This window comes from Prionailurus bengalensis, chromosome E2 (genome assembly GCF_016509475.1).
Source record: "Prionailurus bengalensis isolate Pbe53 chromosome E2, Fcat_Pben_1.1_paternal_pri, whole genome shotgun sequence".
In the NCBI taxonomy this organism is placed as follows: Eukaryota; Metazoa; Chordata; class Mammalia; order Carnivora; family Felidae; genus Prionailurus; species Prionailurus bengalensis.
Window position 1 is genome coordinate 4,377,116 of NC_057352.1, and position 14,534 is coordinate 4,391,649.

The 14,534-nt window shown below is 46.5% G+C and overlaps 1 protein-coding gene across 1 annotated transcript; it reads left to right on the forward strand.

Annotated features, from left to right (window-relative positions):
* Positions 1–4,133: 4,133 nt before the first annotated feature.
* Positions 4,134–7,016, forward strand: LOC122495227 (arginine-fifty homeobox-like). Its single transcript, XM_043600982.1, has 3 exons — positions 4,134–4,152; positions 5,481–5,632; positions 6,861–7,016. Exons 1-3 carry the CDS (start codon positions 4,134–4,136, stop codon positions 7,014–7,016), a joined length of 327 nt encoding a protein of 108 aa, XP_043456917.1.
* Positions 7,017–14,534: the final 7,518 nt, after the last annotated feature.

Consider the following 14,534-nt stretch of genomic DNA (forward strand, 5'->3'; position numbering starts at 1 on the left):
AGAGAGGGAGATACGGAATCCCAAGCAGGCTTCAGGCTCTGAGCTGTCAGCACAGAGCCTGATGGCCCAATGTGGGGCTTGAACTCATGAATGGTGAGATCATGACCTGAGCCAAAGTCCAACACTTAACCAACTGAGCCACCCAGGCACCCCTCTCACGCTGTCTCTAAAAAAAAGCGGGGGGAGGGTAGGAGCCTGGGTGGCTCAGTCGGTTAAGCTTCTGACTCTTGGTTTCAGCTCAAGTCACGATCTCACAGTTGGTGAGTTTGAGCCCCGCATCGGGCTCTGTGCTGACACTGTGGACCTTGCTTGGGATTCTCTCTCTCTCTCTCTCTCTCTCTCTCTCTCTCTCCCTCTCCACCCCTCCCATGCTCTCTCCCAAAATAAATAAATAAACTTAAAAAAATGCAATAGCCAAAAGACAGAAACAATCCACATAGCAATCAATGGCATGAACTTATAAACAAAGTGTGATATATAGATACGATAGAATAGACTATTATCCAGCCTCAAAAAGCTAGGAAATCCTGACACATGTGACCATATGGATGAGCCCCGAAGATGTCCTGTGAAACACTGAGGTGAAGCAAGCTGCTCCCCAAAGTATAAATATTGTGCAATTTCACTTAGACAAAGTACCTAGATTGGTCAAGTTCATACAGACAGAAAGTAGAATGGTAACTGTCAGGACATGGGGGTGTGTGTGGGGGAAATGTCAAGTTATCGTTTTATTAATGGGGACAGAGTTTGCGAAGAAGAAAAAGTTCTGGTGACGGACGGTGGTGATCATTGTACAAAGGTGTGAACGTACGTGTTGGCACTGACCTGTACACTTAAAAATGGTAAACAACGGTAAATGCTATGTATATTTTACTACAATAAAAAAAAAAAAGTAACGCAATGAAATTTAAAAAAACAAACAGGAGTAAACTCAAAGATGGCAGCCCCCATCCACCTGGAAACCAAAAGAAAATGAGAAATGTATAGGACCATGGGACAGCAAAGTAATTGTACTTTAGAGTTTTTATAGCCAAAGCCTCAAAAAAAATTTTTAATGGTTATTTATTTTTGAGACAGAGACACAGCATGAACAGGGGAGGGGCAGAGAGAGAGGAAGACAGAATCCAAAGCAGGCTCCAGGCTCTGAGCTGTCAGCACAGAGACTGACATGGGGCTCGAACTCACGGACCGCGAGATCATGACCTGAGCCAAAGTCGGATGCTTAACCAACTGAGCCACCCAGGCGCCACTAAAGCTTTTATAAACCCAAAGACATAGGAGTGATGACTAAAATGGGAAAGTAGGCAGTGATAAAATAAGAACAGAAATTAAAGTAAAAGAGCACAATAGAGAATTCCTGTTTTCGTGTTGGTCTTTATGGCACCAAGTTTGGGATTTTTGGACGGCACGGAGCCTGCAATAAACGCACGTGCAGAGATCTCTCACAGAGTGCAGCGACTTTGTGGAGATCTGGAGAGCCCGTGGTGGAAGTCACCAAGGATTACTCAGATTAGATCCTAACGAAGCATGTATTTGGATTACCCAAATGGAGCCATACTCTGACACATGGGATGAAGGACAGAATCACAGATTTTGACGACAGTTATGATCTTTACTGTATACCCTTCCCTTCAGACGATCATGGCCATGGGGAACTTCCGGAACAATTCAAACAGAAGCCCCATTCTGACCATTCTCCCTTTCCTTATGTTAAGACAAGGATTGGTGTCACTCACAAAGAGATCATCTTAATCCAACCAAAGGTGGTACTGAAGATATGCAGAAAACACAACAATAGGTATTTGCAACCCTGAATTGCAACCCTGCAACCCAGTAGGATCCAGCAGACCCCAAAATATTTCAGACGGCACCCTAGGGATCTGTAGGTAATCAGGGGCTGGTGGAAGTTGCCTAGGTGATTCTATCTGAAATAGCTAGTGACCCCCGACTCGTCAGACTTCATAATAAACTACGAATCTGCTTTGAAGATTTTACTAAAAGGTATGAGGATGTCTTAAGGAAAACAAAGGGGCGCCTGGCTGGCTCAGTCAGTAGAGCATGCAAGTCTTGATCTTGGGGTTGTGAATTCAAGGTCCACATTGGGTACAGAACTTACATTAAAAAAAAAAAAAGTAAACCAATAGCTTCACTGGGACAGATCAAAAGGGGTATCCAAGGGACCTGGAGAGAAACTGTGGTTTCCTTACAGAGATCTCACAGCCTCTGATAAACAAAAATCCCTCAGTCCTACAAGGTCACCTGCCAAAGAGATTCCTTCGGTCCAATGAGCCTTGCAAACATACACTTGCCTCATTCAAACTTATATTACTATTTACAGATTTCATTTTGGAACCAGGTGGTGACACTTATTTTAAAGATGCTATTAAATATGAGAATGCTCACACTAAAAAAAGAAAAAAAAGGATGAATAAAATGAGCTCTTTCAGGGCTAATAAAATACCGAACAAGAACATAGAAAAAGGCACCAAAAAACATATTAGAAAAAAAATATATAAATCAAATTTTTAAAAAATTAAAAAAATAGAGATATGTAAAGAGATGTGTTAGAGACTATTAAAAATAAAATATGAAAATTTGAGGCACCTGGGTGGCTCAGTCAGTTAAGTGTCCAACTCTTGATTTTGGCTCAGGTAATGATCTCACAGTTTGTGGGTTTGAGCCCTGTTTCCGGCTCTGTGCTGACACGGGTGGAGCCTGCTTGGGATTCTCTCTCTCCTTCTCTCTCTCCCCCTGCCCCTGCTCATGCTCATGCTCTCTCCCCTCAAAATAAATAAACTTAAAATAAAGTATGAAAAGGAATATAAAATTTTTTGGCTAATAAATGCAAAAACAGAAAAATTGGACAATTTTCCAGAAAAATATTTAAAAAAAAAGGAAAGAAAAGGAAGAAAAACAATGACCCCATTGACTGACCTATAATGAAGTAGACCAGGGGATCACCAAACTTTTTCTGTAAGGGGGCAGATAGTTAATATTTTCTGTTTTGCAGACCAGACTATAGAATGTAAACAAAGGGCCAACATCAACTTTGGCCAATGGGCTGTGGGTTGTCAATTCTTGAAGTACTTAACTAACTGAATTGAACTCAGACCTTGCACTTCTAAAAATAATTGAGGCCACAATACAGCAAAGGCTCCCCTCAGCTCACCTACCCCTTTCCTAATCCTCACGATAGCTAGATAGTGTCACTGATTGAAAAAGAAAGAAAAATCACACAAAAATTCATGAGCCTGTAGTCACCTGGACGTCAAATTTTAAAAATATTATGAAGAAAAAAAATAAAAAATAATATTATGAAAGAGAAAATTATGGGCAGACACATTTCTTAACGCAGATGTGAAATCAATTAAGCAAAATTTTGGTCCAGATCAACGATGATTAACAAAAACAGCAATTTAATATTAACAAATGACTGACGGTGGGCAAGGGGGGATGCGGACCTTAGCAACCCAGGACTGGTTTTGTATTATAAAGTGTATGTGATGATCATCGACGTAGCAGGTTCATTGCTAACAATATGACACAACTTTCAATAGATGCAGAGGTATTGTAGGAAATACTTCAAATTTAAATATTGGCAAAAAGATCTGAATTGATGACGGTTTCACATCCCAGGCACTACTGACGTCGGGGACTGGATAATTTTCTGTTGTAGGGGGCTGTTCTGTACATTGTAGGATGCTTAACAGCATCTCTGGCTTCTACCTTCTAGAAGTCAGTAGTATTTCTCTCCTCCTCCCCACTCAGTTATGACGCCCAAAAATATTTCCAGAATTAGTCCCATAAAAATATTTCATATCATGCCAGTATCATGACAAAATCCAGCCAAACTGGTCTTTTCTTTATATATGCACTTACTGTTCCCCTACTGTCCTGGGGTCTTACTAATGCGGCCATTGGCTGGGGCCCCATTGCACCCCAGTGTTCTTTACACTGGGCTCTGGAAGCTTTTATTGAGTGGATTGAGTGAGGGAGTGGCCTTTCAGAAGAGGCAGGGTGGGTCTGGAGAAATGTAGGAAGGGCATGGTTGGGTTTACACCCCTTCTGTTCCCACTCAGAGAACATTTGAGAACAGCACACCTGAACAACGACTCCCCAATAGCCAAGCAGAAATGGCGGACCAGAGGGCAGGTAAGCTGGAGGTGGCCATGAGGGGCCCTAATTTGTATTTGCCAACTACAGTGATTTAAATACTTCGAGGGGTGCCTGGGTGGCTCAGTCTGTTGAGCGTCCGACTTTGACTCAGGTCATGATTTCACAGTCCGTGAGTTCGAGCCCCACGTCGGGCTCTGTGCTGACAGCTCAGAGCCTAGAGCCTGCTTTGGATTCTGTGTCTTCCTCTCTCTCTGCCCCTTCTCCGTTCATGCTGTCTCTCCCCAAAATACCTCAAAAGTGGTGGATTTCAAGATGCCAATGCATAGAGGTTCGCCAGCCAGTATGAGCCGACTCGAGCACACCACTGAAGGTGATGGGTTCCCAACACCAGTTGGGAAGTTATCCCCTGTTTCACCTGGAATAATTTATTAGATCGTGGAATTATCTTTTCTTAAAAATTAGTAGACTGTACCCATTTTATCCCCCATGTCATAGTTTGGGTGGAACTGTGATTATTTAATTTTCTTTTGAGCTTAATAAAGTCTCAGAGTCTAAACTTTTTGTTGGGCCAAATTTGGTAAAAAAGAGCTCTTGGGGTGCCTGGGAGGGCCAGTCAGTTGAATGCCCAACTCTTGATTTTGGCTCGGGTCATGATCTCATGGTTCGTGGGATCGAGCTCCGCATCAGGCTCTGCACTGACAACTTGGAGCCTGCAGCATGCTTCCAATTCTGTGTCTCCCTCTCTCTCTGCCCTCCCCCCCTCCCCGCCACTGCTTGTACTCAGTCTGTCTCTCAAAAATAAATAAATGTTAAAAAAATTTTTTAAAAATAAACAAACAGGGGATAGTGAGACATCTAGAAGACACTGCTTCCTTGAATCAAAAAGAACGAACTGTAGCCTCTAAAGAAGCAAAAAGGATGCCAATTTCCAGCAGCGGGAGACAGAAAGTAGATAGAGCACTCAAAAACTGGTCTTCTCTCTCGCTTTCTTAAGTTTATTTATTTTGAGAGACAGAAAGAGAGAGGAGAGAGGAGAGAAATATCCCAAGAAGGCTCCACACTGTCAGCAGCCCCAACATGGGGCTTGAACTCATGAAACCATGAGATCATGACCTGAGCCAAAATCAAGAGTCAGGTGCCTAACTGACTGAACCACCCGGGATGGGGGTCGGGCCTGGTCTTCTCTTGTTTAGAACAGATTTTCAAGGGAGTCAGAGCTGAGTGGAAAACAAAGTGCCAGGGCAAACAGCTGGGACAGTAAGGGGACAGGGACAGTAAGGGGACAGACTGCATTCTAGAGTCTGTGATCATGGTGCATGGAGAGATGGCAGGTGCGGGCTAACCAAACGTCCCCCTCTCCACAGCCAAACCGAAGAGGAGAAGCCGAGAGCGTACCTCGTTCACCTCTCATCAGAAGGCGGAACTGGAGGCTCTGTTTAGCCTCACTCAGTTCCCAGATTATGTCACCCAGGAGTTGCTGGCCTCAAAGATTCACTTACAATACACCGTGGTGCAGGTCTGACCCTCTGGAGGGGGGCGTGCTCCCCAGATCCTTCTCCTGCATGCCTGCTCCCTCCCTCTCCCTTCTCTCTGCCCCATGACCAAATAATCACGACTAATCTTCCCTTTAGGGAGCAACTGTTAATAACCTGACTCCTGTGCTAGACACGTTCTGTGTTTTCACCCTCAGAAATAGACCCATTGACACAGGAGATAAACGGAGGCTCAGAATGGCAAGGTAGCTTCCCCAGGTTCAAGCCTGCTAAGTTGTAAAGATGGAACTCTCTCTAAGTGTGGAGCACTTGTCCTAAACTGTGCCTTCCACAAAGCCCCAAAGAGAAGAAGGGCCACTGTTTGCTGAGGCTTGTCCCTGGGGCTTGCTCGGTGAGGGTGCAAATAAGAAACCAGCCAGAGGTCTCCAGCTAGAATCACACCAAGGGCATATCAGATCCCTTCTGGAATGCCTTTTTTTTTTTTTAAGTTTATTTATTTATTTTGAGAGAGAGAGAGACAGAGCACACAAGCATGGGAGGGGCTGAGACAGGGAGGGAGACACAGAATCCAAAGCAGGCTCCAGGCTCTGAGCTGTCAGCACAGAGCCTGACTTGGGGCTTGAATGCACAAACCGTTAAGATCATGACCTGAGTCGAAACTGGATGCTTAACTGCCTGAGCCATCCAAAGGCCCCTGGAATGCTCCTTTTTTTGTGTGGATCCTTCCCAAAGACTACCAAAGACCCTTCCCAAGGACTCTGAGGCCAGACTCCATACTCTATTCTGTCCTCTGAAGTCCTGACCCTTTACCCCACAGAGAACTCATGGCATATGGCCGCTGCCTCCCCACTCCTGCTCTGGGGTCCAAGCCCTGCCTCGTTCCCTTCTCTCTTCTTCTTTCTCCATCCTCGCCACCCTGGCCACGGGTGAGACACGGCTCCTACCCCGCCTCAGATACAGTGGGCAGAAGCCCCCTCCCCCCAGGAACCTGCTCTCCAAGGAAGATAAAGGATCAATTTCCGGAATCCGTGTCCTCTGTCTTCTCCACAGGTTTGGTTTAAGAACCGCCGGGTTAAATGGAGAAAGAGCATCCAGAAAGACCAAGAAGCCGGGATCCCAGCCCCCACCCCTGCAGCCCAGAGGAACAGACCCAGGGCACCCAGACACCTTTCCCACAGGCGGCCTGTTCTCCCCAGAGTTTCTGATGGCTCAGGGCCAGGCACCGGGAACCCAGATGGGGCTTCTCCACAGGGTGATCCTGAGCTGGACAGGCTGGTGGCTACAGTCCCCGCCTTGTCCTCCGCCCCTTACGACATAAGCCAGGTCATGGAAGCCTATGGGTGTCTGGAGGAGAGTTCCAACACGTTCAGTTGCCTTTATCAGTATCTCTCACTGTCTGATGGCTAGCCGGAGCCCCCTGCTTGCTAGCTGGTCCTGTACGGAACCACTCTGCCTCCCTGCATCCTGCTAGCTGGTCCCGATGAAGGCTATCCCTATACCACAGGAGCAGGCTGGAGGTTCCCAAAAGCCGTCAGGATGGTTAAGCCCATAGATTTCAACAGTTACCGCTGTAGGTCACACCGAATTCACAGGGGATCCCTCCACCTTCTCTTCTCACCCCCGTTTCCCTTCGGGTATGCTTCCACACCCAAATGTACGGGTTAGAAACATTCAGTCCTCTGTGTTCTTTTCCCTGGTAGGAAAAAAAAAAACCCTGCGGAAACCAGAGCCCTCTGGACCCAATCTGACATGTTAATTTTCCCATAAGAAGAAACTGTCTGCATACTGGGGTGGTCAATTTGCAAATAAAGTTGGGTTTTGCTCCAGATTTTCTGAATCTCCAGTGTTCTTATCTGTAATGTCGGAATATAATAAACCCGGTCATAGAAGGTTGTGGGGAGTGACCCTTTTCCTAGCAGATTTCAGTCTGTTTTTCCTTCTTTTAAAAAAAAAAATGTTTTTAATGTTTATTTTTGAGAGAGAGGGGGAGACACAGAATCCGAAGCAGGCTCCAGGCTCCGAGCTGTCAACACAGAGCCCAACCCAGGGCGCAAACCCTCGATCCATGAGATCATGACCTGAGCCGAAGCTGGACGCTTAACCGACTCAGCCACCCAGGCGCCCCGGCCATGTAAGGTTTTTAAAAATTTACTTATTTTTAATTGTGGCAAAAGCTACATAAAACCATCGCAGCCATTTTTAAGTGTATGGTTCAGTATGTTAGTTTGGTCCCTCACATTATTGTGCAACCAACTTCCAGACCTCTTTTCATGGTGCAAAATTAAATCTCTGTCCCCATTAAACAGCAGCCCCCCATTTCCCCTCCCCCCAACCCCTGGCGCCCACCATTCCACCATCGGTCACCAGGAATATGACAACCCGAGTACCTCACAGAAGTAGAATCATCACGTCCTTGATCTAAAGGCTTATTTCACTGAGCCTTTCCTCCAGCTTCACTCCTGTTATAATATGTGTCACAATTTCCTTTTTTTTTCTAAAATTTTTCCAGCATTTTTTAATTTTGTGAGAGACAGAGAGAGACAGAGCACAAGTGGGGGAGGGGACAGAGAGATGGAGACATAGAATCTGAAGCAGGCTCCAGGTTCCCATCAGCACAGAGCCCAATGCGGGGCTCGAACCCACAAACCATGAGATCATGACCTGAGCCCAAATTGGACACTTAACCGACTGCAGCAGCCAGGCGTCCCTCAATTCCCTTCCTTTTTAATGAAGCTTTTATGGCTGGTTGATTTTGAGTCATACTTAGAAAACTTCCTTGGGGCACCTGGGTGGCACAGTCGGTTAAGCATCTGACTTCGGCTCAGGTTAATCTCCCAGTTTGTGGTTTTGAGCTGTGCTGACAGCTCAGAGTCTGGATGGAGCCTGCTTTGGATTCTGTGTCTCCCTCTCTCTCTGCCCCTCCCCTGCTCTCACTCTCTCAAAAATAAACATTAAAAAACATTTAAAAAAAAAAAAGGGAGAGAGAGAGAGAGAGAGAGAGAGAACTTCAGCCTACCTCCAGTAAATATAGGAATTCACCCATTTTCTTTTGCATGTTTGTGGTTTTCTTTTTTTACATTTAGATCCCTGATCTATTTGGAATGTATATCTCATGTGTGGTGTGTAAAGTTTTGGCCCAATTTTATTCTTTCAAGTGGCTAATCAGACATCCCAGCATCATTTGTTTCAAAGCCCACATTTGGGTGTTGGGGAAACTGCACAGCCACGTGCACGAGAATGAAACTGGGCTCCTATTGTCTACCCTATGCAAAAATCAACTCAAAATGGAATAATACCCTGAAACCATAAAACTCCTAGAGGAAACCAGGGGGTCAGCTCCTTGACATTGTCTTGTCAATGAATTTTTTGGATCTGACACCAAGAGGAAAGGCAATAATGAACAAGTGAAACTATGTCAACTTAAAAAGCAGCAGCAAAGGAAACCATCAACAAAATGAGAAGGCAATGGACCAAATGGGGGCAAATATTCCCAAAGTATATATGGAACTCTTATAACTTGGGGCAACCGGGTGGCTCAGTTGGTTAAGCATCCAACTTCGGCTCAGGTCATGATCTCACGGTTCATGAATTCGAGCCCCGCGTGGGGCTCTGTGCTAACAGCTCAGAGCCTGGAGCCTGCTTCAAATTCTGTGTCTCCCTCTCTCTCTACCCCTTCCCTACTCACGCTCTGTCTCTATCTTTCAAAAATAAATACACATTGAAAAAAAAACAAGATAAAACAAAGAACTCCTACAACTCAATAGCAGAAAAAAGAAAAACAAAAAAAAGGAAGAAACAGGACACAGTCTGATTACAAGGACTGAAACAGGTATTTTTCCCAGAAAGCATCCAGGTGGCCAACAGACACATGAGAAGATGCTCAACATCACTCATCATCAGGGAAGCGCAAATCAAAACCACGATGAGATACCACCTCACACCTGTCTGAATGCCTAACAGTAACAAGTCAGGCAACAGCAGATGTTGGCAAGGACGCGGAGAAAGGGGAACCCGCTTGTGCTGCTTTTGGGAATGCACACTGGTGTAGCCGCTCCGAAAACAGTATGGTGTTTCACCTCGGAAAGTGAAAGATAATAGTACCACACAGTCCAGCAACCCCGCTTCCGGGAATCTATCCGGGACTGTCTCGTAACATGATCTGCAGCCCCGTTTTCGCTACAGCATTACTTAAGTTAGGCAAGACACAGACACGGCCTGCGTGACCATCGATGGACAAACAGATAAAGAAAATGTGGTCTCTACCCATAACGGTATGTTTTTCAGCTATAAACTGTCCATGTGTCCATTTGCAACAACCTAGGCGAACCTGGAGGCACTTAGGCCAAATGAAAGAAGTCAAAGATGAATAGCATATGATTTTATGTACAGGTGGCATCTTAAAAAAAAAACCCTGAACACGTAGATACAGAGAACAGATTTGCAGTTAACAGAAGTGGTGGGTAGGGAAAGAACTGGATGGAGATGGTCGAAATGCTAAAACTTCAAAAGTAAGTCCTGGGACGTAAGCGACGGCATGGTGACTCTGATGTACAATGCTCTGTGGCACATTAGGAAGTTGGGTTAATTAGAAGGCAGACAATGGCCAAACTTCAAAACATAAGCTAAGAAGAAAAAAGAGAATACATCCAAATCTCTAAATGTTCCCTCTGAGCCTGTGCAGTGAGCAAGTCTGGTCCAGGAAAAAATTGCACGGAAGAGATAAAAGGAAAAGTCCACCCTGATTGTGAAAATGCAGGAGGTTCCCCAGCAGACAAGTCCCTTCCCTGTGTTCTGGGTTCTCACCTGTGAACGCGCATCCGGGTGGCTCCTTCAGGACTCTCCATCCGGGGGAGAAGGAGGGAACAAAGGGCAACCTGACTCCTTGCAGACTAAGTCTGGGAGGGAGAAAAATGCAGAGGGAAAGCATTAGGGTCCTGAAGAACAAACAGAATTAAACAAAATCCTCAGAGGACACAGAAACCCTTCCCCGAAATCAGAATCTATTGCAGAGACTGTCCTTTGCTGGGCTGACAGAACAGGGGTGACGGGGGGGTGGTGCCGGGGAGCTAGCAGCTCAGAAACTACCCACATCCACAAAACCAGAAGAAAACGGGGTCTTTATAAAATGCATACTTACATAAGGATGATAAAAATTTGACTTTATATTACTTAAGCGTCCAACTCTTTTTTTTTCTTTTAATTTTTTTAAGTGTTTATTTTTTTTTTTTTGAGACAGAGAGCACGTGCAGGGAAGAGCAGCGAGAGAGGGAGACACAGAGTCCAAAGCAGGCTCCAGGTTCTGAGCTGTCAGCACAGAGCCCGAGGCGGGGCTCAAACTCACAAATCGCGAGATCATGACCTGAGCCAAAGTAGGAGGTCCAACTGACGGAGCCATCCAGGCACCCCTAAATAAATCAACTTAAAAAATTTTTTTTGACTTTATAAAATATATGTGATGTAACAATAAATTTTAAAACATGCTTATGCGTGAATGGGGCAAAATTAATCCTAGATTAGTCAACGAAAATAATGTAGTCACACCTCAGTAGGGGTGCCTGTCTGGCTCAGTTAGTACAGCATGGGACTCAATCTCAGGGTAGTGAGTTTGAGCCCCAAGTTGGGCGTAGAGATTACTTAGAAAAGAGAGAGAGAGAGAGAGAGAGAGACCTATTCACCAGTAACTAGGGAAAAAAAAAAAGGTTTAAGACTCTAAGAACAAATCTGCAAATAATCTTCAAGGTTATTCTGCATAAAATGGTAAACTGTTATGGGGGGGCATTAAATATTTGAATATACAGGGAGGTATAACAAAGCCATGAATGGAAAAGTCTAATGAGAAGCAGCTTTTTCCAAATTCGTTTGTAAACTCTAAACAGTTCTGATCAGAATGCTAACTGGGCTTTCTTGAGGTGGGTCAGAGGCGACTAGCTAAAGTTTTGCCCAAAAATCATACAAAAGAATAATAAAGGGGCACTGGGTGGTTCAGACGGTTAAGCATCTGACTCTTGATTCCAGCTCAGGTCATAGTTTTGAGGTCTGTGAGTTTGAGCCCCAGGTCAGGTTCTCTGCTGACAGCAAGGAGCCTACTTGGGATTCACATTCTCTCTTTCTCAAAATAAATAAACTAAAAAAAAAAAAAAAAAAAAGAGAGAGAGAGAATAATATGCAAGAAATTCTCAACTATTCTAAAATGTATATGGAATAAGGATATTTTGAAAACCACGAAGGATGGGGTGCCTGGGTGACTCAGTTGAGCATCTGACTTCGGCTCAGGTCATGATCTCACAGTTCATGAGGTCAAGTCACGCATTGGGCTCTGTGCTGATGGCTTGGAGCCTGGAGCCTGCTTGGGATTCTGTGTCTTCCTCTCCCTCTGCCCCTTCCCCACTCGCACTCTGCCTCTCTCTCTGAAAAATAAACATTTAAAAAAAATTAAAGAAAAAAATGAACACCATGAAGGAAGGGACCTGTCTGTATGCCCTTCAGAAAGGAAACAATGATCAAAAGCTGGTAAATGGTGTGGATTGGTCAGGGATAGAGGTTATAGACTGGGGTAGCCTGCTGGAGAGCAATTAGAAGGACTTTTTTTTTTTTTTTTTAATTTTATTTTTAAGTAACCTCTACACCCGTCATGGGGCTTGAACTCATGACTCCAAGATCGAAGTTGCACACTCTATCGACTGAGCTGGTCAGGCGCCCCAGAAGGACTTTCTCAAATTAATTGCAGGTTTGTTTAAAACACAAGCAAGCAACCAGTGTCCTGGAAATGGATAGGGGAAGACATTTCCATCCTGCTCAATGAGATGAGAGCCGGGGGAGCTCCGTATAAACCCTCCCAGGAAGCAAAGGAACACTCCGTTACAGTTTTATAAACTGGGTATAGGAACAATAAACACAACGGGGCCTAAAACACCATGTCAGCTATGCACATTACAAACCTATGCTCCCAGGGCACCTGGGTGGCTTAGTCAGTTAAGCGTTTGACTCTTGGTTTCTGCTCAGGTCATGATCTCACCATTCAGGAGATCAAGCCCCAAGTCTGGCTCTGTGCTGATAGCATGGAGCCTCCTTCGGATTCTCTCTCTCCCCCCTGCCCTTCACCCCTGCCCCATTCACTCACTCTCTCTCTCTCAAAATTACTAAACTTATGCTCCCGTGATAGCAACTTAGAAAACAAGTACTAAAAATGAGTAAAAGTGCTCATACGAGTAGTTCTTGGAAACTGGAAGAGTTGTCTGCAGTGGGGAGGAAAATAAGAGAGAGGGTGGGGATTAAAATGCAGAAGAAAATGGGGTGCCTGGGTGGCTCAGTTGGTTGAGCATCTGACTTCAGCTCAGGTCATGATCTCCCGGTTCATGAGTTTGAGCCCCGAGTCGGGACCTGTGGTGATAGCTCAGAGCCTGGAACCTGCCTCAGATTCTGTGTCTCCCTCTTTCTCTGCCCCTCCCTCGCTCACGCCCTGTCTCTTTCAAAAATAAATGAGCATTAAAAAAATTTTTTTGGGGGCGCCTGGGTGGCTCAGTCGGTTAAGCGTCCAACTTCGGCTCAGGTCATGATCTCACAGTCCGTGAGTTCGAGCCCCGCGTCAGGCTCTGTGCTGACAGCTCAGAGCCTGGAGCCTGCTTCAGATTCTGTCTCTCCCTCTCTCTCTGACCCTCCCCCATTCATGCTGTCTCTCTCTGTCTCAAAAATAAATAAACATTAAAAAAAAATTAAAAAAAATTTTTTTTAAATGCACAAGAAAATAATAAAACAACAGAGATAGAATCAGGACTAGGTGGGCATTTCGGGGAGCAAACAGTATGGGGAGACCCCCGCCTGAGTTCCTGGGTGTCCGGGTACCTAAGCGATGCCCTAGCACACTGTGCAGAACCACACTCTGGGGTCCCAGAGAGGGTCGGGTGGACGGGGTGATTTAGGTGAACTGTTAAACGCGGGCCTTCCTCAGTTACAGACAACCCGGGGAATAGTCCACCACAACTCACTGACCTCACTCAACCGACCCTTCTGGGGAGCGAGGCCCTGGAGGCAAGGCCGTGTTGAGTTAGAACAAACGGAGGATGAAGACACACGTGGTGGCAGGCAAAAAGAGGGGGAGTAAACAGGAGGGGGTACCTTCTGCCCAGGCTAGTGGTGGTTGGAGCTCTGACCCCACTGGTTCCCGAGGTCTAGGGCACCCTAGGGGTTCTGGAATTCGTGGTTGGATGGAGAGCTGCAGGACGCAGAGCTCCGGGCAGGGAGGGGGCGCCGAGGCAGAGTTGCATGGTGACACCCTCCCTTAGCGGGGTTTGGAGAGGCCCGTGAGGGCAGAGCGCAAACCTCCCCTGGGCAGTGCGGCAGAGCAAAGATACCCCATCCAGATGTACAGACCTAACACGTTAGCGGAAGAAATCGAATTGTGCCAAATCCAATCGCACAGGTTCTGACCTCTCGCCAAGCTCCAGGTTCCAGGGGCCTGAGACGGGCTGCCCTGGAGTTGGTGCATCCGGGGAGTGGGGGCCCGGAGACCTGGGGGCCTGGGGGCGCAGGCCTGGAGCAGAGGAGAAGCAGGGACTTGGCAAGGGGAGCATCGCGGGGCGTCACGGGGGCGCGGGGCACCGTACTACTGCTGAGAATGTTTGCTTCGCCACTGCCACTGGGGTCACAGACAAGATGCCGCTGGGGGCGCTTAGCAGCCCTGCACTGGAAACGTGCGCTCAGCGTGGCTGGCGTCCCGGCATCCGGGGCGGGGAGACGCACGGGGGCGTCAGGGGGCGTGGAGACAGGCCACACGTCGGGGGGGGGGGGGGGGTGTAGGTGGAGATGGGCGGGACCAGCACCGGGGATTGGTTCGCCGGGACATACGTGAGGCGTCCATTCCCAGGATGCGGGCGCGGGTGGCGTGGAGCCGGTTGAAGAGGCTGGCACTGGGCAGGCGAGCGGACC